The sequence below is a fragment of the Nelumbo nucifera genome, chromosome 4, assembly GCF_055504915.1.
Source record: "Nelumbo nucifera cultivar China Antique chromosome 4, China Antique-T2T, whole genome shotgun sequence".
Classification (NCBI taxonomy): Eukaryota; Viridiplantae; Streptophyta; class Magnoliopsida; order Proteales; family Nelumbonaceae; genus Nelumbo; species Nelumbo nucifera.
The window spans coordinates 32239764-32266191 of NC_142652.1; the positions used below are offsets into that span (position 1 = coordinate 32239764).

At 39.0% G+C, this 26428-nt stretch overlaps 1 protein-coding gene across 7 annotated transcripts in view; it reads left to right on the top strand.

The window, feature by feature from the left end:
* Positions 1–1953: 1953 nt before the first annotated feature.
* LOC104609943 (Homeodomain-like superfamily protein) overlaps positions 1954–26428 on the top strand; it is a 30439-nt gene continuing 5964 nt past the window's right edge. For 3 of the 7 annotated variants that reach the window (XM_019199860.2, XM_088903170.1, XM_088903171.1), the window contains exons 1-13: positions 1955–2104; positions 4626–4672; positions 6377–6437; positions 6528–6698; positions 6816–7042; positions 7112–7178; positions 7278–7555; positions 7637–7700; positions 7785–8131; positions 8263–8686; positions 8779–8879; positions 9041–9084; positions 25647–25842. In XM_019199860.2, the coding sequence (XP_019055405.1) occupies positions 6386–6437; positions 6528–6698; positions 6816–7042; positions 7112–7178; positions 7278–7555; positions 7637–7700; positions 7785–8131; positions 8263–8686; positions 8779–8879; positions 9041–9084; positions 25647–25842 (1971 nt within the window). In that variant the 5' untranslated portion in view covers positions 1955–2104; positions 4626–4672; positions 6377–6385. Of the gene's footprint in view, positions 2105–4620; positions 4673–6376; positions 6438–6527; positions 6699–6815; positions 7043–7111; positions 7179–7277; positions 7556–7636; positions 7701–7784; positions 8132–8262; positions 8687–8778; positions 8880–9040; positions 9085–25646; positions 25843–26428 lie in introns of those variants that run through there. The other 4 variants (XR_016085509.1, XM_088903172.1, XM_010276382.3 and 1 more) reach the window with 4 other exon arrangements.

Sequence of the window (26428 nt, forward strand, 5' to 3'; positions counted from 1 at the left end):
GAGAAGCAAAATATCAAACCAGTTAATAAGCATTTCTAGTGAGAAATGGAGATTAGTGAAGATGTGCCTTCGGCCTTACAATTTGACACGATGACGAGAGCACTAAAACTGCTGTGGGCTACTTCTTTGGATTCAAGGATCCAGCTTGATTGAAGCTGTTAATGAACGGCTTAACTGAGAACAGAGGCACTCTGCTCAATCCGACTTAAATGAGGCAAAAACAATTCCTAAAGCCGCCATCATCCTTGCCGCTGAGTTGAGTAGAGTCGGATTGTTTAAGAGGCAGGAGTTGCTTTATCCTTAGAATGATCTCTGAGCAGAGTCAGATTGCTCAACTCTGAACTGTAGCTGGTAGACCCAAATCTGAATACAGAAATTCTGTTGTCTATACAGCAGAGTCAATCTGAATACATAAATGCTGTTAGACCCAATCCGAGCGGAGTTAGATTGCTCAAATAGATAGCATAGCATCGGCTTCTTTGGCGGTAGAACGATTTCCCATGTAAACTATACAAAAATTCTGCACACATCAATTGCGGTGACTGCATTTAAATCATGAAATTGAAAGAGTGCAATTAGAAGACATGATTAATGGAAGAAACAATGAAAAACCTTTTGCCCGTCTCCATTGACGACAATGAAACTTGTCAAGAAAACGAGAAGAATATGATGCTAATGGTGGCAGCGGGGATATATCATATATCGGTTCATCTTTTAACATGTTTACAGAAAAGAAAGTTAGGATCTATCTGTGTCTGGAGGGGCTTCTCCGTTGCTAACTGTGAATAATAATGGTTCAAGGGGTGCTGTGCCTGATAAGCATTGGAGGTTTCAAGTGAGACAATGGTGCATCTCAGGGTTTGTTCGGTGGTGACAGCAAAAATAGGGTTGCGTTTGGAATTAGTGTAAAATGTCATCGGTGTAAAAATACATTAATAATGTTTTATACTAAACCATCGTTGCTTTTTGAAAAACACAATAGGTTGAAGAGTGTAAAATTTTACATTGATAAAATTAACGTAGTTTTTATATCGATTATCGATATAAAACTTTATGATGTTTTACATTGATTATCGATGTAAAACTCCACTTCATCCAAATGTACGCAAAATTAAACCGAAATGGAATTTTACATCGATCATAATCATACACTCATTCCAAATACCTACAAAACCAAACAGATTTAAATTTTACATCAGTTCTTAATTTACATCACTTCCAAATACAATCTAAGTGTGAAAAGGAGATGGAAGAAAAAGAGATAAAAATGCTATTTACAGCGACAGGATGATGGTGGCTATGAACAGGGGCGGAGATGATAGAGTGGAGCAAGGAAGGAGAAAAGGCGGAGATGACGTGAATAAACTATGGAGTGGATCTGGGAATTGTTGCCGCTATTTTGTCGCTATGTTGAGAGGAGGACGTGAATGAACTATGGTTGTAATTTTTTTTGTGAAATTATTAATGAAAAATCAGATCATATTAGCTCGAAGGGGAGAGGCCATGGAGTGGATGTAGTGAGGAACCTCGACCTTGTCATTGATCCTCTCGATCTTCTTCCCACTCTTCGGTCTTGCGTTGCCATAAGATCCTTTGAACCACTTCCCTTTTTTCATTCTTGTTGTCTCAATGAAAAATCGGTTTTATTATTTTAAATTTTTATTAATTAGATTTTATTTTGAAAATTTAAGGAATAATAAAGGATACATTCGATATTTTGCTTTTTACTGGATGGGGTTTTCGATGATATCAATTGTTAAAAAATTTGGGATAATTTAAGATAATTTGTAAATAATAAGGATAAAATTAGTCAATTAATTAAATCATAAAGGGTAGTTAAAAAAATTTGCCCTTTTCTTTTCTACCCGTATGGCCATTGACACAGGCAGCCCATGCGAAGGATATTTTGGTCATATGACAATTTGCAATATACCGAATAAGTCCCAAAACCCTTTTTGACGTATCCCTCAAATTCCCCCAACCTTTTTCTTCTTTGTATGCAGTGATTACCAACATCCGCTCTCGCGGGTTCCAGAGACGGTCAAGGGGTCTTCTGTGTTTTGTTCAGCTTGAAACCCGCTTTGTTCTTCAGCACCTCCGAAAGGTATTTATTTCTTCCTACCCCAATCAATGTTTCTTCTTTCCTGCTACAGTTATTTGGGGAATGACAAATTTAAATAGAGATGGGGTTTTTTTTCTTTTTCTTCCCCTAGTTTGTTCTACGTTTGGCTTAGCGGTGGCAATGAAGATTGAAAAACGATTTGGCAGAGAGCTCAATCCTTTTTAATATATATACTTTTTAAATCTGGAATCTGGATTTTTGGATGATATTTGTTATTCTTCTTCCTTGAGATAATTGCGGGAGAGAAGTAGTGAAAGACTGATTTATTTTTTTATCTGTCATTCATTTTCTTGCACAAAACCAGTTGAAAATTTGTTGGTTTTACCCAATATTCTGTCCTCTAAATCTCTTTACAATCGCGGCTATGCGATTCTTTTGTGTGGGCGGGACGCGGGACTCTCGGTGTACTTTATCTAGTGATACTTATTCTTACATTCACACGTTTAATTACTCATATTTGCCTCAACTTATGTCACTATTTTATCTCTTATGAGAGCGCTTTTGGTTTGGCTTGGTTGGACCCATAGCGTGGAATAACCTTGCTGTTCAGGGTGGGCTTTCAGAGGCAGTTCGTTTGTGTGAATTTAGGCTGATGAAAAGTTGCTGTTTGAAGTTCGGTTACAGCTAAAGCTTCCTAAAGTAACTTCAAGAGTATAAGAATAATTTCTAACCAGGATTTTATGATGATGTCAACAACTAGAATTCTAGGGAAACCTACTGCTTAACTATCCTACTTTTCTAGTTACAGTAGATGATAGTGTGGGATTTGGCAGATGAATCGAGTATGAAAAATTGTATGTGAATGAACCGGACAAGAAGGGGGGAAAAAGAAAATAAAAGAATCCCTTAAACTGAATGTGGAGGTTTATGTGTCTCATAATAACTAATTACTGATTCAGTTTATTCGTATCCACATCCAATCAAATTAAGGTTATGTATGGTGTTTTTTGAAGATAAAGGTTACATATGTTGTCGACAATGTGTTTAAATAAATTGATGGTTGTCTAGAAAATATGATGAGCTTGCAAGAAAAAGTTTTATTGAGCTGGAGAATAGAAAGGATTATGCTGTTGATAAAACTAATATTGAGTCTGTTGTGGTGATGGAAGAGGAATGGCATTAAAATAGTTGGATGATGGGGCTGTGGATTCTTTAGATGAGGGTTGGGGTGGGGGGTAAATGGGTGATATGAGCTGATTGTTTGGGTCTTTGGGGGCTTCAATTTTTGTAGTTGATGTTTGAGGCTCAATTATTAGTTGTGGGCTTTTTTGGTTTTGGATAATTCTTGGGATATGTTCTGTTGATTGTTAACCATGGCAAGATTATATAAGTGAAAGGATTGTGAAGTGGCAGGAATGGGTAATGCCTCATGAAAGGTGAAGATTGAAAGTGATAAAAACAAATGTGAAGAATGCAAAGAAGTGATATCTCATAGTCCATGGAGTTCTTGTACTTTATAGGTTTAAATGAAACTACAACTTCTAACTTGGTCTAAGGCAGACTGTATGTAAACTTTGAACTGAACTTTATTGAAATCCAACCATTCCAAATAAAGATGGGGAAAGTTGGTAAGTGGGTATCTCTTTCCCATTGACCAACTTTGTAGTGTTCTTTTTGCATTAAGTACTGGCCCCCATGGTAAAGAGAGCTTCATTACCCGAGTAAAACTTATCCATCTCCTAGGTGGGTAAGTAACTTTCCCACTCGAGGGAAAAGTTTATAAAACATGATGGGACAAGTTTTTCCTTTTCAAAATTAGCTTTTTATGGGTAAAAAGGTCATTATATTACTTACCTGAGAATCAAAAGAACATGGGTAAGTGTTACCAGGAAATATTTACCTTGGTAAGTGCACTTACCCGGGTAAGTGAGAAATTTGTAAACGAAGGGGGGCTAAAGGTAATTAGGTTTTGTTATCCCATCAAGACAAAATATTTTCCAAGTTTAGCTGATTGTAGAAATACATCCTTTTTAATTAGTATTGTAGAACTGCATCTTTTTTATTGGTATTGTAGAAATACATCTGTTGGGTGTGGAGGTTTTGTTCTCTCTCTCTCTCTATGGAGTTTCTCCACTCTTTGCTTTAGAATTATGGGGTTCAAACTCTCATAAATAATGTGGATTGAGAATGAATGATGATTTTATTTTTATTTGTTTCTAAGTAATTTAGTGCTGTTATGGTCTTTCTTCATGCTTTAGAGAAGAATCTTATGTTTTCAATTGAATTTATTGCTGTTTCAAGTTTGAAGTTGTTTGTGCATCCTATTTTGAGTAAAAAAAAGATGGCCATTTGTGCATTCTACTGGTTTTTACTCTGCAAGGGCACTGCATGTTTCTCTTGCTTCATTTATAGACAATAAAAGTTCAGTTTTGGGGTGGATTGATGCTGCAATGTTCACCATCATGGGGAATTCATTGTTAATTTTGTTTAATTTTATACCCTTTTTTGGTTTTGTTTTTGTTTTTCTCATTCTTCTTGCTTTCTTTTGTTTGATTTAGAACAGATATGGCCGAGGATGCTCCTGTTGAACTGAAAGATGATGTGCCAGAAGTAAGTGTAAATTTTTCATTACCTCTTCCTTTTAACTTTCAATTACTGATGCATGGTTGCTTGACACCAGTGCTTTAAAAGGCGTGGGAGGCGTACGCCTGGAGGTGTGCCTCCAGGCGAGGTGCTCCCAAAACAACTTGAGGTGTATGCCAGAGGCGCTGACACCTCTGAGGCGTACGCCTCATGCGCTTTTTTCATGAGGCATGCTAGAGGCGTGCACCTCATGCGCCTAGTGCACATCTTATATAAAAAGACAAAAAAAAAAAGAAAAAAGAAGAAAAAGAAAAGGAAAGAAAAGGAAAAGAAAGGGAAGGGAAAGAAAAAGAAAGAGAAGAAAAAAGTGAAAAGGAAAGAAAAGAACAAGAAAGGAAGAGAAGAAAAGATAAGGGAAAACTTTGTTGAGGATACATGGCACATTTTACAAGTTCAGATTCCAGAAGAGATTTTACTGGCATGATAAAATTTGAATGCACTAGTTAATTTCACCAGGAGACAATATGGCATAATTTATGCCACATACGTTAAATACTTGTGGACGATATCAAGATGTCATTGCTTGACCTTTCTGCATTTTCTGTATTTTTTTTTTGCAAAATTTCTGCAAAATTTGCAAATTCCTGCATTTTTATTTCTGCAATATTTTTGCATTTTCTACATTTTTCTACATTTTCTGCATCTTCTGCATTTTTTGTATTTCATGCATTTTCTGCAGTTTCCTGCATTTTCTGTAATTTTCCTGCAATTTTTTTTTTTTGCGTTCTCTACAATTTTCTGTATTTTTTTAATGCATTTCTTCAATTTTCATGTATACAAGTTGTCCCGATCCCATATGCCATGTGGCAGCCATGAGAACAAAGCGGCAATCTTATAATTGATTTTTAGGTATATGGGTTGACCCAACCCATATATGCCTGTGGCAGCCACCAGAACAAAGCGACAATCTTGAAATTGATATTTGGGTCTATGGGCTAACTCAACCCTTATTTGCCACATGGCAGTCACGAGAACAAAGCGGCGATCTTAAAATTGATTTTTGGGTATATGGCTTAACCTGACCTGTATATGACATGTGGCAGTCATGAGAACAAAGCAATGATCTTAAAATTGATTTTCGACCATATGGATCGACCTGACCCACATATACCACATGGAAGGTACGAGAGCAAAGTGGCGTTCTTGAAAATGATTTTTGGGTATACAAGTTGACCTGACTTGCATATGCCACATGGTAACAACAAGAACAAAGTGGTTCTCTTAAAATTGTTTTTTGGGTATATGGGTTGGCCGGCCTGGTTGCAGTTTTGATAAAATGGAAGGAAATGAGCATTATACTTGGTGAGGGTCAATCCACTAAAAAGGATTTATAATGGGCGGGTTGGTATTCAACTCACACCCAATCCACCCATTTGTCACCTCTATTTGTAGAAAACTGACAGTAATGTGTTGTTGTAGAAGGATAGGTTTTGTTGAAGTATGTGGTTTTGCACACCAGAGTGTGGTTCTATGTTATTTGGGCAAGGTATTGTTGTATTGAACATCCTTCCCCCTTCTCCCCTTCTCTTCTATTGGCGTTCTTGCAGGCTGCAGCTTCTGTTGCTTTTTTCATGATAGATTGTGCAACACAGACTAGTTTGAAGCATCTTTTTGTTCTCTACTGGATTAAACGGATTTCTACCAATATTCTTACTTTTTTATTGCTTTTAGGCATAGAACATGGATTTTGATTTGGATCCTTTTGCTGATATTCTTCCTTCAAGCGGTAATGGTAAGTAATTGCCATCTCCTGCAACATTTTGTAGCTGTGGCTCTCTTTTCTATTGATGGGTTGTGTGCTGATGATACACTTTATTGGCAGCACGAGCTGGGGCCAAGTTCCAACCCAAAGCGAAACCCCGTCCTAGAAAGGAAGCAGCCAGCACATCAACTAAGATCCCCTCCAATGCAATAAAGGAAAATACTGTTACAAATACAGCAGACTCCAGTCTCCATGGTTCTACTACAGAAAAGCCTGTAACACGTATCACAGGTCTCTCATATGTTACACAACCTGTTTCTCCTTCTGTATATTCTGTAGAGGATGGTCATTTCTTGCCTTATTCTGTGAACACTTCCACCTTAAAACCATCTAACATTGCATCAGCAGATTCTTCCTCCAGGCTTCTCATTACTGAAGGGATGACAAACAATGCCAAGACTTTGCATTCTGGACTTCCAATCTCTGATGGTGCTATTAGTTCTGAACCAGTGGAATCTTTATCCCAAATTGCTGTAAACCAAAAGATTGGGGGTTCTGGAGATGCTCTCAACTCAAAAGTTGCAGCCTCTAACAGCCATGTAGATTTGCAGTCTGGTTTTGGAAAATTGGGAGAGGTAAAGATACACCCTTTTCTTTCCTCAGCTTGCATTTGCCTGATAATTCTAGTAAGTTTTTACTTTCAGACTGCAGATATTCTTTCCGAGCTGGAATTTCTTGACAATATTCTTTCTCAATCCGCCAGTGCAACTGGTGGGTAACAAACCTTTTAGTAAGCCGTCTTCACATGTTAGATGATTTTATCAAATCATTTGTTCACTGATTTGAGCTCCTACTATGTTTTATTGGCAGCAAATTCTGCTAATGAGTTCCAGAGTGACGCAGTGATAGATGACCAGACAGGAAGCAGACCTCTTACATCACATCCTATTACCACTAAGGAGGGTGATACCATTTCATCTCCTGGGAGCAATATTCTCCATGCTTCCAATTACCAGGACTCAGAGGTTTTTTCTTCTATTGGCTCAGAAAACTTCAGGGCATTTAATTCTACATCAACTGAAGGATCCACTGAATTCCTTAACAGAAATAGGGATCTGCAAGTGGACAATGGGAAATCCAAAAGAGAGGTAAAGTTTTGTATTTGCTCTACCTGTCATGTATTTACTTTTTTTCCTTCGATGCTTTTGGTTGATATTTTCTTCTTTCAGGAACAAGTGGCATTCCATGGCCTGGGAACTCTCGGTGTTATTTCTGAGGCCACCACTATGTCCGGTGAGTAACAAAATCCAACTTGTGACCATTCTTTTACTCCCCCTCCCGTCAATTTTATGTTGTGAATTGAGTTAATGTTGACAGATGGTGGTAACATCCAAGCTAAGTCAAATGTTCATAATGAAAGTGGAAGCCCCATCACTCCCAGCAGTCATCCTGATGCAGAGGAGTTTGTTTCTTTTCCAGAAGAATCTCAAATGTTATCTTCCGAAATTGAGCACTTGGATGACAACTCTCTTCCTGCCTTTCCATCTGATGGCTTTCTTGATTTCTCAACTATGAGGGTTCCTCATTCTGCACCAATGGATTATCCTTCCGAGTTTCCAGTCACCGAAGAGACAGCTCCCCTTCCTGAGGTACCTGGCTTAGGTGCTGAAGTCACTGGAAAAGAAATGGATTCACAAGCCATCACTGGAACATCAACAAAAGAGGTAGCCCTTGGAGTATGTTTTGCACCTATTTGTTTATTTGATTTGTTTTATTGGCTTTAATCAAGTTATTCCTATTTTGTCTTGTCAACCTGATAGTATCATCTTCCTATTCTATTGAATGGGTTTCCCAGACTAGAAAAAGAAAATCTTCAAAAGTATGTACACAAACAGTCAAAAAGACACAATCCCAGAACTTCGAAGAACCTTCACCTATATCAGCAGCAAATGAGGAGAATGAAACTACTAAATCTTCAAGGAAGCTAAGAAAGAGAGTTGTTCGTGATTCTGAGGAAATAGAAGATGACAACCTTCCTTTTGAACATTCTAATGATTCTATAGTGGATGAAGAGGACAATAATGATGAAGAGGATGATGAGTATAGAGGAGAAAATACATTCTCAAGAAGGGGGATAATGAAGAAAATGAAGAAACCTACAACTGAAAATGAAAAACCAGTTCGTAGGCATAAAAAGGTATCTGAAGGATCGGATCCATCAAATAAAGAACAACCAAAAAAGAAGTTCTCTCATTCTACCAGGCGGAAGAGAAGACAAGGTGATTGCAGTATCTGGTCTTTTTGAGTTTATTGAACTTGATGGCTTTTTATGAATGTAAAAATTCTTACATTCCTACCTCAAATTTTCTAGTGGACAAGGTTTATCTTGAAACTCCAGATGAGGAAATTAATCCACAAAAGCTGGTGATTAAGGATCTAATCATGCTTGCAGAGGCTAAGGAACGAATATCGGTATATATTCCTATTCTCTTACTGCTTAAAGAGCTTTTTTGGCAGAAAGGAATTATGATGTTATCTTAGGCAATGAATCTTCTTAATTGAGACAAATCTATGTTTACCAATTACAACATCATTGCTTAGCTTTCTTAATCCCTTTTTACTCTTTCTGGCAGAACAAAGAGGCATCAACATTGAAGAAATCTGTTCCCAATCAGAGGTAATCTTTAAATGAGTTCCCACTATTAGAATGAACTCTGATATGCAATGGCTTCTGTGCTTTCCTACATTATCAGAGTCTTTTGGTTTTATTATTTCATTTTTTATTCTTTGGTGGTCTTGCATGGGCTTACAAGTGTCTGGTTCAAACTTATACCACAAAATTGAGCCATAAAGGAATTTCAATTGATCCAGGACTGGACTCCAAACCAAGAGTATCACAAATAGAACATAACAACATTATGGCTCGTTCCTTATGATGGGAAATCTAATATCTTTAAGGGTGTCTTCCTATCAGTGAAACTTAGAAATTAGGAAATTATAGTATTATTAAACTGAAAAGACTTCTTGAATTAGAGAAGATAATAGGGGATTGTAGAAATTGCAGTAGAGAAAATTGTAGAAAATAGGAGATTAAAAGAGAAGAATGAAATAGAAGAAAGAATAGAGAGGGGAGATCTAGGGCTGCAAATGGTATCCATTTCTCTGAATTCGAATTCAAATTTGATTTGGTTAAGGGTGACCCAAATTTGATCCTTTATAATTGGATTTGATATTAATCCACTTATATTCTGATGTGATATGATTAATGTTGTCAATATATTGGGGCAGACCTTACAGAACTGAACCGATCCAATTATGTAGGGTCTGCGTCTGCATTACATTTTTCGGTTATACTTGGGTCAGTACTGGGTTTTGATTTTTTGTTCCAATTTTAATTGGATCGGGGTTAACTTGGGTTGTTATGAACTGATTAATACCTGAACTGACTATATGTATATGTATATGCATATAATTATGTATACATGTTAGCAGCATATTACAAAGATGCCTCCACTCTAATACATATTTTCTCATGATATACCTACAGTGTTATCATATTATGACATCCAATGTGTCAATTTAACAAATAAGTAGGTTTGTTGTCAAATTACAGGTTAAAAGTAAAGCTGTCAATTGGGTTCTTTAGCTAACCAGGTTCTGAGAGGACTTCTTTTGTGCTGATAGATTTCCTGATGTGTGAAAGGGCTTCTGTTTTTTGTTGTAAAGCCCTGTGTTTTTGCGTACATTCTCTCATGTACCTTCTCTTTTTGCTGAATGAAATAGTTACCCTATCTCCAAAAAAAAAAGGTAAACCTGTCAATCATAATTGGGTCTTGTTGGGTCAGAGGCTCAGAGCCAATGGTCCTGGGTAATAATTCAGTTGGTTCTGTGTTTGCTATTACAGATTTACAGACCCTATAGGGTCTCGTTCAGAACTGGTTCTGCACATTTATTTATCAGTTTGTGACCAGGTTTACCCTGGCCCAGACCAGACCTGACCTGTTGACAGAACTAGATATGATCCAATTTGATTGGATACATACATACATACATACCTACATACATACATACATACATACATATATATATTGTATTTATTACTAAAGTGGCTTGAATGTTGTGTTTTACTAAAGAATCATAGCTTCAAGTTTTTTTTTTTTTTTCAATAACAGAAAGCTTCATTGAATTTCAGTTAAGAATAGGTTACATACAAACAGGGGGAGGTAAACTGTCTTAGCTCCCCCACAAGCAAAGAAAAGAACAGAATTAGAAGTAAGCCCAAAAAAAAGAATCCTTATTTACCCCTTGTTTAGCTAGCCCATCAGCAAAGAAATTTGCAGTTCTCTTCACCCAGCTGTATTTTATCTCAATATCCTTTGCCAGCCATTTAAACCTTTTGCTTTCATTGCTGCAATTTCACATTCCAAGCTTATCTTCCTTTAACCATCTCCATCATCTTCTTTTTTTTTTTGATGAATGAAAGTATTTTTATTAAATCAAATATCAATAATACAATCAGCCTATGAGATGTTACCCCCCCCTAGGATTGAACTGTATACACCAAAACTGCCCAGGCCTGAGACACAATTACAAAGTAGCCCAAAATAGATCTCCCCATGACACCCCTTGCTTGGCCAAAGAATCAGCCATTGCATTTGCTGATCTTCTGACCCATTGAAACCTGACAGTCATATTCCTTGTCATCCATTTAACTTTCTTTAACAAATCCCTGTAGCCCCAACAGGCTGTTTCTGGGCTGATTAGCCAGCCTATTACTACCTTGGAATCCCCTTCTACTAGCAGATTGGTCACTCCAATTTGACTAGCCATCTGTATACCTTGTACCACTGCTTGTAGCTCTGCCCTTACTGAATCACCTTCACCCACTGGTCCTGAGAATAGAGACAATATATTGCTGTCTTTGTCTCTCAGAATCCCACCTATTCCCGATGGTCCTGGGTTACCTTGGCAGCTACCATCAAAGTTCAATTTTACCACACCATCCAAGGGGGGGGGGGAATCCATTCAGCTTGTGATTTGATCTTGGTGGAGACTGTAGCAGCCACTGCAGCCCAATTTCTCCTTAAGTCATCAAAGGAGTAATCTGCCATCAAGTGTGAAGATTTTAACCATGAGATATTCCTTGTCAATATGCATTCTTTGATTTCAGCAAGATTTCTTTCCTGTTCTTGAAATATTCTTGCATTTCTCTCCTCCCATATAGTCCACAATGTAGCGGCTCTGATACATTTCCACATTAGCTTCCCTCTTTTTTTCAATCTCCCAAAGGCAGTCGGAGTGAACACCAGCTTTACTTCAGAGGGCAAATTCCACCTGCACCCAAATAAAGAAACAACCCAGTACCAAATATTGGTAGCGAAAGAGCATGATATCAACAAATGGTTACAATCCTCACCCCTCACTTTACACAGAGAGCACCAATTAGGGGACAAGCACATAAAAGGTTTATTCTTTTGCAAGTTTTCCACAGTACTGATCTTACCATAATAGGCTTTCCAACAGAACACAACTATTTTGGGGGGAATTGGTCTTGACCATACCTCTTTAACGGGAAAGACCTGGGAGGAGGGGTTGAAGCAAAGGGCTTTAAAGAAAGAAGCACAAGTGAATGAGCCAACCGTGGTTAGGGACCAGACTCTTTTATCCGGGATAGGGGGTCCAAACACACCGAATCTAGAAGCAACAACAGCTCTGAAACGTAAAGAGATTACTCATCCCTTAACCCTCTTCGAAACCCAAAATCCCAATTTAAGGCCAAAGGGCAAACCGGGGGGGGGGGGAAGGAACCAAGAAATGAGTTTCTTTTTAAAGAGGGAGATGGAATAGAGAGAAGGAAAACGATCTTTTAGGGGTTGAGAGCTCACCCAAGTATCTTCCCAAAAAAGAATGGAGTTTCCAGAGCAAGCATCGTACCTTACAAAACTGAGGAACTTAGGGAGAATACTAGAGATAGCCTTCCAAGGTGTTGCGAGCAAAGCCCTTCAGGATACTCCCGCATCCCAACTTGATTCGGAACAACCATGGATACTTTTCACTATTTCATGCCACAACCTCTCCCTCTCCAGGGGCCACTTCCAATGCCACTTACTTAAAAGAGCCTCATTCTTGCTCACCACGTTCCCTAAACCTAGACCTCCTTCTTCCTTACTCCGACACACCACCTCCCACCTAATCAAGTGATATTTTTTCTCTTCACCAGGCTTTCATAAGAAATCCCTCATTAGTTTTTCCAACCTATTTGCCTCCCTTTTAGGAATTCTAAAGATTGACAGGAAGTATAAAGGCAAGTTGGCTAAAGTTGCTTTAATCAAAGTAACTCTACCCTCCTTGGAAATATAGTTTCTCTTCCAAGTTGCCAATCTTTTTTCGAATCTTTCCACCACCGGGTTCCAGAACCTACTTTCCTTTGGATTTGCACCTAAAGGAAGTCCTAGTTTCCTTTCGAATTTTTCCACCATCACCAAATCATCTTCAATAATCAGCCTCCTAATATTCAAGTCTCTTGCTCTTTGGATTCCCTCCATGGCCGCAGATATCTCAGCCCTAAGAGAGTCACCCTCTCCAATTGGGCCAGAGAACAGAGCTAAAGCATTCCCTTCCTCATTTCCAAAAACTCCCCCAATACTTGACTGTCCTGGATTACCAATGCTACTGCCATCAAAATTCAGTTTTATGTAACTAGCGGGGGGGGGGGGAATCCAAAAAGGAATTATGACCCTCTTAATCTGGAAGAATTTGCTATCTCTTTCCAGCTTCTCAATAGATCATCCAAGGTAAAGTCTGTGAATAGGTCCAAGGATTTCAACCAATGTACCACACTTATATGGATCAGCTCTATTACACACTTATATCTTCAAGTTTCATATAAGAATTTTTATTTATACTAAAATGTTTTTTTTTTTTTGGCAAGCAGTCCCAACTATATGGGGTTGGCTACATGAATCCTGTTCCATCTTCCACCATTTCATTCTGTTCAGTGCCATATGCATTGTTAAATTGTGGGTCCTTATAAGTCCTTATTGCTTTTTTTGATAGATAACAGAATATATTTCATTAATAGAGAATGCCTAACTGCTCAACAGAGAACAGCAGGCCTGCAAAGTACAAAGTAGGAGGGAAAACAAGAACTACAAAAAACAGCCACAAGAAGAAAATTTACAAATTACAGCCCAGGCCTGGGCAACCCCAATCTATAAACAATAATTCCTCATTTCTTCAGCCCATGTCCTTTTTAGTATTCTCTTAACTATTCTAGTCCTTTTAACTTGTAATGGGTCACTTCTCAATGGTTTTGTAGATGGTCTGCTGTCTACATGCCCAAATCATCTTATTCTACCATCCCTCATTTTTTACCTGTTGGAGCTACTCCTAGGTTTCTTCGAATAACTTCTTTCTAGTCCTATATTTTCTAGTTTTCCCATTCATCTATCTCAACATTCACATTTTAGCACGCTTATTTGTTAGACATGTTGTTTCTTGTTTGTCTGACACTGATCCATGCAATATTACTGGCTTTGTAACTATTTTATAAATTTTTCCTTTTTGTCCAAGTGGTATTTTCATATCACATAAGGCTTTGAATGCACCCCTCCATTTTGCCCATCCTACTCTAATTCTATGACTAACATCCTTCTCAATTTTTTTTTTTGATCAATTACAACAGATTTCATTAAATAGGAATAAGCTTACATAGTGGGGGAGCTAAAGTGTCTTTACTCCCCAAGTAAGTGGGCAGGCACCCAAAAAGAAAACAACAATTGCAACTGAGCCCAGAAAACAGAATTCCTATTCACCCCTTGCCTAGCTAATCCATCTGCAAGGGAATTTGCATTTGTCTTTACCCAAATATATTGAACTTCCATGTCCTTGGTCAGCCACTTGAATTTTCTCTTTTCATTGCTGTAGCTCCAAAGCCTAGAGGTGTCTTCTTTTAACCAGCTCACTACAGTCTCAGAATCTCCTTCTATAATCATTTTATTGACATTCAGGTCCTTAGCCCTTTGTACCCCTTCCGAAGCTTCTAACACTTCAGTCCTCAAAGAGTCTCCCACTCCAATTGGGCCAGAGAAAATAGCTATTACATTCCCTTTCTCATCTTTTAGCACCCTCCAATACCCGAAGGCCCTGGATTTCCCATACTGCTGCCATCAAAATTCAGTTGTTCCTTGTTATTGGGCCAGAGAACATAGCTACTAACATCCCTTCTCAAGTTCTCCCTTGTTCCTTGTTATTGATTATTGAACCAAGGTTCCTGGAATTATTATATTTACATTGTCCCCCTTCCCCATCCCGATAACTTGTCATTTATGTTTTTAGCTTCCAATTCCTGGTATTCTAATGGCCTAATGTGATTCCAATTTTTGTCTTAAATATTGCAATCTGAATGCTTGAACCTGGAATTAGGATCAAATCCATTTTTCTGTTCCAGCTCAATTCTGGGATCCAAAAGCAGCCTTAAAAATAAAAAATAAAAAATGGAGTTGGTTATGGAAATTACTAAAATGTACAAAATTGCCTTTCTATAGTAAAAAAGGGAAATTGCATAACTTTCAACATTACACTTTTTTTTGGTGTTTCTTGAGGGAGAGATAATCATGCTTATGACATCAAGGGTTCCAGGGATGTTGGATAGGAACCCATAATTGTTTTCATAACTTGTTATTGAGCATGGGCTGAAAGAATTTGGAGAACTGAAAATGTGTTTATTTATTTATTTATTTTTTTGAGAAAAGATAGCTTTCGTTAAAGCTTAGAACAAAAAGTGTGGAGGATGTACAGGCCAATCAACACCAAGGGAGGTGAAAGGGTTGGGGAAGAATAAAAAAAATTCAGGAGTCGAAGGAGGAGAAGAAACAAGAGAGCACTCTATGGTGAGAGGGAGGGTGGATATTGATAGGCTGGTGGAGAGACAGGTATAGATTGGTAAAGCACTAGGGCTATTTTTCTAGGAGGAGAAGGGGTAGTGAGGAAGGCTATAGAACAATTTGAGAGGAGCAGAAGGGAAGAACACATTAAAAGGTCTGCCTACGGAGAAGGGGAAGAGGTGTGGGAGGAAGGACAAAGGAGAAGGGAAGGGAGTAACACTTCTGACTTACTTCAAAAGAAAAGGCCAAGTTGGTGTTTATCCCTGCACTGGTGCATCTTATGTAAGAAGAATGGTGAGAGCTGTTATCACTTATTAGTTTCCTGTCCTTTTGTATCAGAAATCTGGTGTTGGTTTTTCTCTCTTTTTGGTTGCAGGTGGCCCACCCCCCCAAGTGTGCAAAGCTTGTTTAACTCTACTTCAGTGGGGTTTAAAAAAGAGAGGTAAAATCTTATGGAGATGTGTAAGAGCAGTTGTATGCTGGACAGTGTGGGAGGAAAGAAATCAATGAACTTTCCGTGAAAAAAAAAGAACAAAGAAACCATCATTGATTTAATCTATGTTAGGGTGGTTCATTGGGTCAAGTCTATGAAGCTATTTGAAGGATTTTCAGCAGGAGATATCATTAGAAATTGGAAAAAAGTAGCCTGGTCCGCTCGGTTGATTAATTCCCCTGTTCCAACTTGGACTCTTCCAACTTTGGGGTGCACTAAATTGAATTTTGATGGCAGCAGCGTAGGAAACCCAGACAATTCAGGTATAGGTGGAGTGTTCAGGGACGAAGGTCAAATTATGGCCATGTTTTCAGGCCCTATAGGTTGGGGGGATTCTCTGAGAGCTGAAATTCTAGCAGTTTTAGAAGGAATAAAAAGAGCCAAACAGCTTAATATTAGGAAATTGCTGGTGGAGGGCGACTCTACATTGGCTATTAACTGGCTGTAGAAGGAAGATGTTAGTTTGTGGAAGTTCTCGAATGAAAAAAAGAAAATTAACCAGCTCACTCAAGACATGCAAATTCAGTTTCAGTGGTCCAAGAGGAGTGCCAATGCTTTCGCAGACTCTTTAGCTAAACAAGGGGTGGGAAGAGGTAGTTTCTTTTGGGCAGTGTTGTAATTTGATGTTTACTTTTAGGGTGGGGTAAGAGATCTTATCCCCCTTCCTGTTGTATCTTCTGCCATCTCCTTTTATTAATAAAAGTTTGTCATTGATCCAAAAAAAAAAAAGAAGGGAAGGGAGGGATTGTCTGACGAAGAGTGAAGGGTTGGCTTTGGCAGGGGTAGTGAGGAAGGCTATAGAACAACTTGAGAGGAGCAGAAGGGAATAACACATTAAAAAGTCTGCCTAGGAGAAGTGGAAGAGGCGTGGGGTGAAGGAGAAGGGAAGGGAGAAGGATTGGCCGACGAAAAACAAGGGGTGGGGATCAGCAGGGGGTGAAAGACAGTATTAGAAGATGAAGTTGTTATCTTGCAGCGTAAGAGGGCTCAGAGAAGAAAGAAGAAGGTCATTAGCAAATTTCCGAGAAAACATATCTCTGATGTAGTGTTGTTGCAAAAAACAAAGTTAGAGGCTTTTGATATGAGAATGAAGAACGGAATTTGGGGATCCAATAGCGGGGAGTGGGTGGAGGTGAATGCAGTGGGTCTCTCAGGTGGTTTGGTGGTAATTTGGGATCCTAGGATCCTTAGTAAGATTGGAGAAAATCAAGGGGCTCTAGTATGGCTAACATGTGCTGTTTATGCAAAGAGCTGGAGGAAAATGTCAGTCATCTGTTTTACTCTTGCAAGATTGCTGGTTTCATGTGGAGGTTGTTCACTGCTATGTTTGGTATTTCAGATTTTCATCCAAAATTAACTGCAGAAATCTTCCCTTCATGGCCAAAGTTGAGAGGAAGCAAGAAAGTGAAGGTGATCTGGAGCTGCATTCCATTTGTAATATGTTGGAATATATGGAAGGAGAAGAATTGAAGAATTTTTTAAGACAAAGCCTGCAGCTTGGACAAGATAGTGGCTGCTGTCAGAAAATCCATGGCTGATTGGGTTATGGTGCTACCAGAATTCAGATAAATTGACAAGGAGGACCTGGGGGATAAGTTAGGGGAAGTTCTGGGATTTCATCTTTGTAACTTGGAAAACTTATGTTGATTTATAGTAGTTTCTCTATGATGATGTATGTGGGTGATGCCTTGTAACCTGCTAGGTTGTATGTTTCTTTCTTTTTTTTTTTTAATGGAATTTTCTTTTACCATAAAAAATTCTAGGTATCCTCTAAAGGTGCAGTTCAGCAATGCTGTGTGATTCCTGATTTCATTGGGGAAGAAATTGAATCCCTACAGACCTCCCTACTTATCAATCATCTAGCTTATTATCACCGATCTGGAATCCTCCTCAACCACCAATGAGGAAATGTTGAGGAAGGCAGCAACTCTGAGACTCACAAGGAGAGCTCTAATTTCAGCTTCCGCAGCATCAACCTCCACCGCACACCCACTATAGGTCCAAACCAGGCAACCATTAGCTCTGAGAATGATAACATTAAAGGCCACTAGGCTTTGCACTAGTTGGAGTCTTGAGAATCTGATGTTTCTTAAACTAGGCGATGTTTTTTCCCCTTCTCGTTTGTTTGTGTGTGAGTGGAGGGGGCTTATATGCAAATATATAGAACACAAACATTGTGTATGTGTGCAAATTCTGAAACCAATTTCGGTATTTAATCTTTCGTTTCCACAAATTGAGCAATATATAAAAGCTGTAGGGAAATCCAGTTTATGCTAGGGTGGAAGCATTTGCTTGGTTTCTCTCTTTAGACTGTGTTTTCATCATCAACCATTTGAAGTCTAGATAATGATTAAAAAACATTTGATGTCTAGAGGTTTTCACTTGAAAAGTCTTTGTTTTATGTGCAAAAGTTGGGGGGAGGATGTTTACTATTTATTTATTTACCTTTGTAAAAAAGAAAAAAAACACTTTAGAGTGGTGAATTTTGTATGGTGTTATTCCCTTGGTCTATTTAAGATCAAATTTTAATCCTTCACCACAAGTAAAATTTCCTACATGACCATCACTGGTGGGACGAAAGAAAGCAAAGATTGTTTGCAGTGTTATTTCATTTGCTAATTGCTGGGGCATTTGAAAAAAAAGAAATAGACACTTCTTTGGAAGCAAAAATCAGTTCAATGGATTTTGTTTTATTCAGAGCTAGAGAGGTTGATAAAGGAGCATTGGGATCTAAACTTGGATATTGTCATTGGTGATGTATAATCATTAGTATTGGGACGAATACAAGAGCTACCTTGACCACTCCTTGGAAATCCGTTGCAGGTATCCTTGTTTTTTTTTTCTTTTTAATTTTGTCAGAAATGACCTTTATTCTGGGGGCATAATCAGGTTTTGGGAAGATGTGTGGTGGGGGGGGGGGACTGTGATAAAGGAGCATTGTGATCTAAACTTTTTTTACTTTGGATATTATCATTGGCGATGTATAATCGTTAGTATTGGGCTGAACACAAGAGCCACCATGAACACTCCATGGAAATCCGTTGCAGGTATCCTTGTTTTTTTTTTTTTTTAAATTTTGTCAGATGCGACCTTTATTCTGGAGGCAAAATCAGATTTTGTGAGGATGTGTGGTGGGGGGATTATGCTTGCTAAGATAAAAGCAAAACCATTTCTATTTTGTGTTATGGTCCCCTGGGTTGTAATTGGAATGCTGGGTTCAGAAGGGGCTTGAGAGAAGTGGAGATCCCTCTTAGTTTTGAATCCCTGGAGCTGTTAAAGGGGTGTGTTTGTGGATCCTTCTAAATCTGAAAAATTCTCTTGTGCATCTTTCTTTGATTTTTTGTTTTCCCCTGCTTCCCCCTTCCTTCCAGTGAAAGAAATTTGGAGTGGTCCAACTCATCCTAAAGCGAGGGTATTTGTTGGGAGTTGTACCATTCAAAGATTATACTTGTGAGACCCTTCAAGAGAAGAGACCTTACTGGTGTATATCTCATCATATATGCCTCTTATGCTATGAGAGTGGGGAAAGTCGTCTGCTAATCTCCTGTCCTTTTGTGTCGGGTATTTGGGATTTTTTCGCTCTCTTTGGTTGTAGAGGGGTCCCTCCTTCGGAAGTGAAGAAGCTATTCAGCCTACTTTTTTCACTTCTCTGACTAGAAGAGGAAAGATTCTTTGTAGGTGTATGAGAGCTGCAATTTTATGGTCTATTTGGGAGAAAAGAAATGGAAAGCTCTATAGAAACAAATTTCATGAGAGAGGTATTATCATTGACTTGATCACAATGAAAGTGGCTCATTGGTTTAAAACAATGTGATTATTAAGCTCCTTCTCTGTTGATTATATAGTTAGAAACTAGCAGCTCATTACTAGGTTAGCGGTGGGTACTGGGCAGGGTAGTTGCTCATCCTCAGTGGGATCCTCCACCTAATAATTGGATTAAGTTCAATTTTGATGGCTGCATCAAGGGTAGCCCGGCCCCTTTGGAATTGGAGGGGTGTTTGGGAGCAATAATGGAGAAATTCTTACCCTTTTTTTTTGGGTCCAATAGGCCAAGGGTCTGCAATCAGATCTGATATTTAGCTGTACTGCAGTGCTGAGATTGGCAAAGATGAAGAACCACACTGACATCATTGTGGAAGGTGACTCTAAAGAGGTAGTGGGATGGGTTCAAAATGAAGAGAGTTGTCCTTGGATGTACAGAAATTTTCTAAAATTAGATAAAAGAAGTAAAAAGGGGAAGATAGATGTCTGAACAATGGGTCTACAGGGCTGCAAATGGGTTGGCGAAATTAGGGGCATAGAGAATCTGTTCTGGGGGGATGGGAGTACCCATTAACGTTATTTATTTATTTTATCAGTAGTACCCATTAACGGTTGCACTTATGGTGTTTGGCATCTATCCTCCCCAGATCCTGCATTGGTTGGAGCCTCGTGCACTGGACTGCCTTTTTTTTTATGGTGCAGGGCATCTCAACCTTTGGGGGTGTTTGTCTTCTTGTTATCTGTTATGTAGGAGAGAAGAATGGAAGAAGAGAGAAAAGAGAGAGAGAAGAAGAGAGAAGAGAGAACTGAGAGCAAAATATACTGCTGGCGGCACAACTTTTTTAATATATATACTAGGGCGACAACAACTAAAATAAAAAAGAGTAAAAGTACAATTGTACCCCTGCGGTACTATACATAGGAAAAATAACAGCTATTAACACTCCCCCTCAAGTTGGGACATAGATGTCAATCATGCCCAACTTGTCACATAAATCATGATGTCGTGAGTGGTGTAGTCCTTTTGTAAAGATGTCTGCAAGTTGATCCTCAGAGTTGACATAGGGAGTACACACTTCCCCTGTGATAACTTTCTCTCTGATAAAATGCTTGTCGACTTCGATGTGTTTAGTTCTATCATGTAGCACAGGGTTAGCAGCAATGTTTATGGCTGCTTTGTTATCACAGAATAGGGTCATAGGTCTATCCACTAGAAAACCCAACTCACTCAACAGATTCTTTATCCACATAATTTCAGCCACTCCATGAGCCATTGCTCGATATTCAGCTTCGGCACTGGATCTAGCCACCACACTTTGCTTTTTGCTTCTCCAGGTAACTAGATTTCCTCCCAGGAAGGTACAATAGCCACTAGTTGACTTTCTGTCATTTAGGGATCCTGCCCAATCTGCATCAGTATACACTTCAACTTTCAAATGTCCGTGCCTTTGAAACAACAAGCCAGCACCTGGAAAACTTTTAAGGTATTGGAGGATTCTTTCTACTACTTCAAGATGAGTGGTCATAGGGCCATGCATGAACTGGCTAAGGACATCAACTGCATAAGCAATGTCTGGGCGGGTCATAGAAAGATATAACAATCTCCCTATAAGTCTCTGAAATTGTTTCACATCCTTGATAGGTTCACCTTGGCTGTCACCTAATTTTTGGTTAGGATCAATAGGGGAATCAACTGGCTTCACTCCCATTTTTCTTGTATCTTGGAGTCAATCTAGGACATACTTCCTTTGGGAAATGAAGATACCCCTTTTGAGCGGACCTAGATCCTTTACTTCAAACTGTGTGGCAAGAAAACTCTTCAACTTTTGGATTTCATCCTTCCAATCGTCAGTGATAATTATATCATCAACATATACTATCAAAGCAACAATTTTACCTTCTCTTATTTTCACAAACAATGTGTGATCAGATTGACATTGCTTGTATCCTTTCTACTGAACCGCTGCATGGAATCTGCTAAACCAGGCTCTCGGTGATTGTTTCAGCATGTATAAAGACTTCTTCAACCTGCACACCTTTTGTTCATTGCCTTGAGCCTGAAAACCAGGGGGTTGTATCATATAAACTTCCTCTTCAAGGTCACCATTCAAGAATGCATTCTTGATATCAAGCTGATATAGATCCTAGTCAAGATTAGCAGCAAGAGAGAATAGAACTCTAATGGAGTTCATCTTGGCAACGGGTGCAAAAGTCTCTGCATAATCAACTCCGTACACTTGTGTAAACCCCTTTGCCACTAAACGAGCTTTATACCTCTCCACCGTGCCATCAACCCTATGTTTGACTGTGAACACCCATTTACATCCAACTGGATCCTTTCTCTTAGGAAGATCTACAAGTTCCCATGTGGCATTTTTATGAAGGGCATTAATTTCTTCCTTCATAGCATCTGTCCATTTAGGTATTGAAAGAGCTTCTGCCACATTCTTAGGGATAGGGACACTGCCAATGGATGTGAGAAAGGCTCGAGAAGAGAGTGAAATGTTTTCATAGGAAACAAAGTGGGAAATGGGGTGTTTAGTGGTGCACGATCTAACACCTTTCCTGTGAGCAATAGGAAGGTCAAGGTCATTAGCAATAGAGGTATCAATTGCAATGGGGTCAGGGACATCAATGGGAACCAAGATACCTGAGTGAGTATGATCCGCCCCCGAAGAGTTTAATGGCATTGGAGGTACATCTTCTGGATCCTCCATAGCTCTTGAATTTGGTTGGCCTTTGTGACGACGGAAGAAGACACGAAAAGGAGGAGGATCAGGAAGAGGAGGAAGCTGAACCAGTTTCTCCTCATTCCTACTCTCCCCCTGAGGAGAAACAGGGAAAAAAGGCTCACTCTCAAAGAAAGAGACATCTATGGAAACATAGAATTTCCGAGAAACAGGACCAAAACAACGGTATCCCTTCTGAGTAAAGGAGTACCCCAGGAATATGCAAGGAATAGCACGAGGATCCAATTTTCCACGAGTGGGTGACAAATTTTGGACAAAGCAACGACAATCAAACACACGAGGAGGAATGGGAAGAAGGGGGCCTTAGGAAAGAGAAGCTGATGTGGGGCTTTGCAATCTAACCAACGAGAGGGCATACGGGTTGATGAGGTAGGTAGCACAAAGGACAACCTCAAGTCAAAAGCGTTTTGGGACATTCATATGGAGTAGTAAACCCCAGGCCACTTCAAGGAGGTGTCGGTTCTTTCTTTCAACAGCACCATTTTGTTGTGGTGTTCGAGCACAAGAGCTATGGTGAAGTGAACCACGTGAAGCAAAAAATTCTGTGAGATCACTATGAAAATACTCTTTGGCATTATCTGACTGAAAAATTTGGATTTCCGTTTGAAAAATGGGGTACTTCATCCTTGGTCCGCATGGGATATACCCATTTATATCTAGAATAATCATCGATAATGGTAATAAAATACTTGTAGCCACTCTCATATGGTAAAGTAACAGGGCCCCACACATCAGAATGAACAATGTGAAAAGGAAATTCAGATTTATTATTTTTTGAAAGAAAATAAGTTCTACATTGCTTACTCAATTGACAAGTTTGATAAGAGAAATCTGAAACGGACACTTAAACAATTCTAGAAACACCACTTTCAAAGACTCAAAAGATAAATGACCAAGACGACATTGCCATAGATAAACTTGACTCTTATAGGACTGACTCTTAGACTCTGTGACTTGATGACCAGCCTTATTCTCCAGAATGTAAAGTCCATCAACCATACATCCTCTACCAATCGTCCTCATCGAGGCCAAATCTTGGATCACACAGTAAGAAGGGAAAAAGGTCATTGAACAGTTTAAGGAATTAGTAATACTACTAACAGACACCAAATTAATGGGAACTTTTGGAACATGTAAAACATCAGAGAGGGTAAGGTCGAGAGGGAGAGAAATGGTTCCTTGACCAGCTATGGTAGTGTATGATCCATCAGCTAGTCTCACCTTGTCTCTTCCAGAAAGAAGGTGATAAGTTTGAAAGTAAGAGGATGTACTAGTCATGTGTTTTGACGCTCCAGAATCAATGATCCAGGGAGTGTCAGGGTTATGAGAAGCAACATGGAAAGCTGTGGCAGAGTTACCTGATGTAGACGCAAATGAAGTTGAGGGAGGAGCATCCATCTGACGAATTGCTCTAACATAGAACTCTAAGTGGTCACGGAAGGAATTTATAATATCCTTCCTTGGGTCAGATCTAGATGGATGTGTCTGAGTCACAGTATGAATGGGGGGCTGATTCTCTTGAGTAGCCATGTTTGCCATAGTGTGTTTTCTTGTACCTTGCTGTCCTAACTTTTTATTCATATCTGAACCTTGCTTCTTATTCAGATCTTGAGCCCATTTCGGCTTCCCATGAAGATCCCAGCATGTGTCTCGGGTGCGTCGGGGTTTCTGGCAACGAGTACACCACAATTTTCCCTTGTCATCCATCTTTTTCTGATGATCCCCTTCTTAGAAGTATTTCCCCCACCGGTAGTAACACTCCCTTTCGCTGCCAACACAACTGCATCTCCAGAACTGTTCATCAAATTCCTTTTGCTTTCTTCTGATTGTACAAGAGCATAAACTTTCTGAACTGATGGAAGATCTTTGCTACCTAGGATCTGGACTCTGATAGATTCATATGTAGGGTTCAAACCATGTAAGAAAGCAAACACTCTCTGTTGGGAGACGAGTTTTTTGTACAGTTTTGCATCTTCATCACACTTCTAGTCCACACTCTGATAATGATCTAACTCCTTCCAGACAGAGGTCAAGTCTGAGTAGTACACAGATAGACACCTCTCCCCCTGTTTACAAGTAGACGGTTCTGCCTGTAGCTGGTAGATTTTTGCATAGTGTCGCAGTTCCGAATATGTTGATTTTGCTTGTTCCCAGATCTCATTTGCCGTTTCAGCCCACATGAAATTCCTTCTTATTTGAGGTTGGATAGAAACCAAAAGCCAAGACATGACCATGCTGTTTTCCTGGTTCCATCTGTCATATTCAGCACTCCCAGAATGCGGTTCTTTGATTCTCCCATTAATATAACCTATCTTTCCCCTTGCAGTGATGTACAGCTTGGTCCCTCTTGACCACTCTAAATAATTTAAACCATCAAGAGGAATAACAGCCATGGGAAAGGATAGGTCCACACCCCCACTCATTCCATTCAGCATTGAGGAAACATCGGATGTAGCAGAATCTTCACCACTCATGATTTCAGATTCAAAAACAACTCTTAAATGGGGTACACAGCCTTAAAGAAATTCAACATTGAGGGAGAACGAAAATTTTTTTTTTTTTCTTCAGAAATACACCTTTTGTAAAAACACAGGTGCTGTTACAGCACTAACAGGTCATCCCTTGACTTACAAGCTCAACACAAGTGTTGCCACAGTGCATACAGGTCATCTCTTGACCTACGCATCAACAGAACTGCTGTTACAGCAAGTACTGGTCACTTTCTGACCTTCAGTTCACCATAAAAGCTGCTGTTGCAGCACACAAGAGGTACTGGTCACTTTCTGACCCTCAGTTCACCATAAAAGCTGCTGTTGCAGCACACAAAAAGGTCCTCACGACCTACAGTTTCACAGGGATCAGTCGACCTCACAAAAAAGGGAAGAAAGAGGTGCTGATCACCTCACATCCAATCGGCAGACCTAGTACAGGTTCTGCCCTGGCACACGACCAGGAAAAAAATGGTAAGAGAGAGAGAGAGAGAGAAAAGTTACTTCAGTGTGTGAGATCTTCAATCAGCCGAACAGCAGATGAGGGCGGCAGATCTGGAAATCTGGTGCGAAGAAGAAAAAAACTGTTCACTCGACTTCTCCTTTCAGATCTGATAGTCCCGCTCTGAACCATTCAACCTAAAAGCTTGTTTTCTTATTCATAAAAAAGAAACAAATTTGAGATTGTTTTCAATTTTCTTTCACTTGGTGACATCTCGCCATCTGATACTTGTAATCTTTTATTTTAATGAAACTTACCTTTATTATCTAAAAATGAGAAATGGATATATCTGATCTTGTGGCTGTTAGTTTCAGTATCCAAAGCCTCAAATATTTCTGACTATCTTCTTGTTGTGCAGTGCTAAAAATTCTCCCCCCCAAGATACGTTCTTTGACGAACAGGATCCCTTCACCTCAGCGCAAGGTCTCAACTCTGATGATGATCAAGCAAATCATACAATACAAAAGAATTCCTTTAAACTAAATTACCACTCCTTTATGGACAGGACACCTCATGGAAGATGGTCAAAACAAGATACAGAATTGTTCTATCAGGTACTTGGATCAGTAAATCCTCATGCATATATTTATGTACAATTGGGACTCTATGTTGAAAATAAATATAAACTGATAAGATGAAATGTCTCTGCTCTGGCATGTAATTCTGTCATTATTGAACCACCTCACTACATTTTGGCTGAGTCATTCCAACATCTTTTTGAACTTCACCGTCAGCTGGGGAAACATCTGGCATGACCAATTTCTTGATAGCGCAGAAACTGATGTTACTTTTTTTTTTCTGTTTGGACCCAAGTGCCTTGAACATATTGCTATATGCTGTTAAGTTCAAGATATTCTGTCAATGTGCATATATAAAATTAGCATAAATTTATAAAATTAAATATAAAACAAAAAAATGTACTATAAATAGAAAAAATACATTTACCAAACCCAAAATCCCACTTAATTCTAAAGAAGTTTGCTACTGAAAAGTGGTATTTTGTGTATGTATATATACTCAATCAGATCGGATTTGATCCTAATGGACAAGCAATATTTGAATTTGATCCAAGCAATGGGCAGATCTTATTTCAAAACCTAATTATGGCTAAATGAATTAGATTTGAATTTGGATAGGATT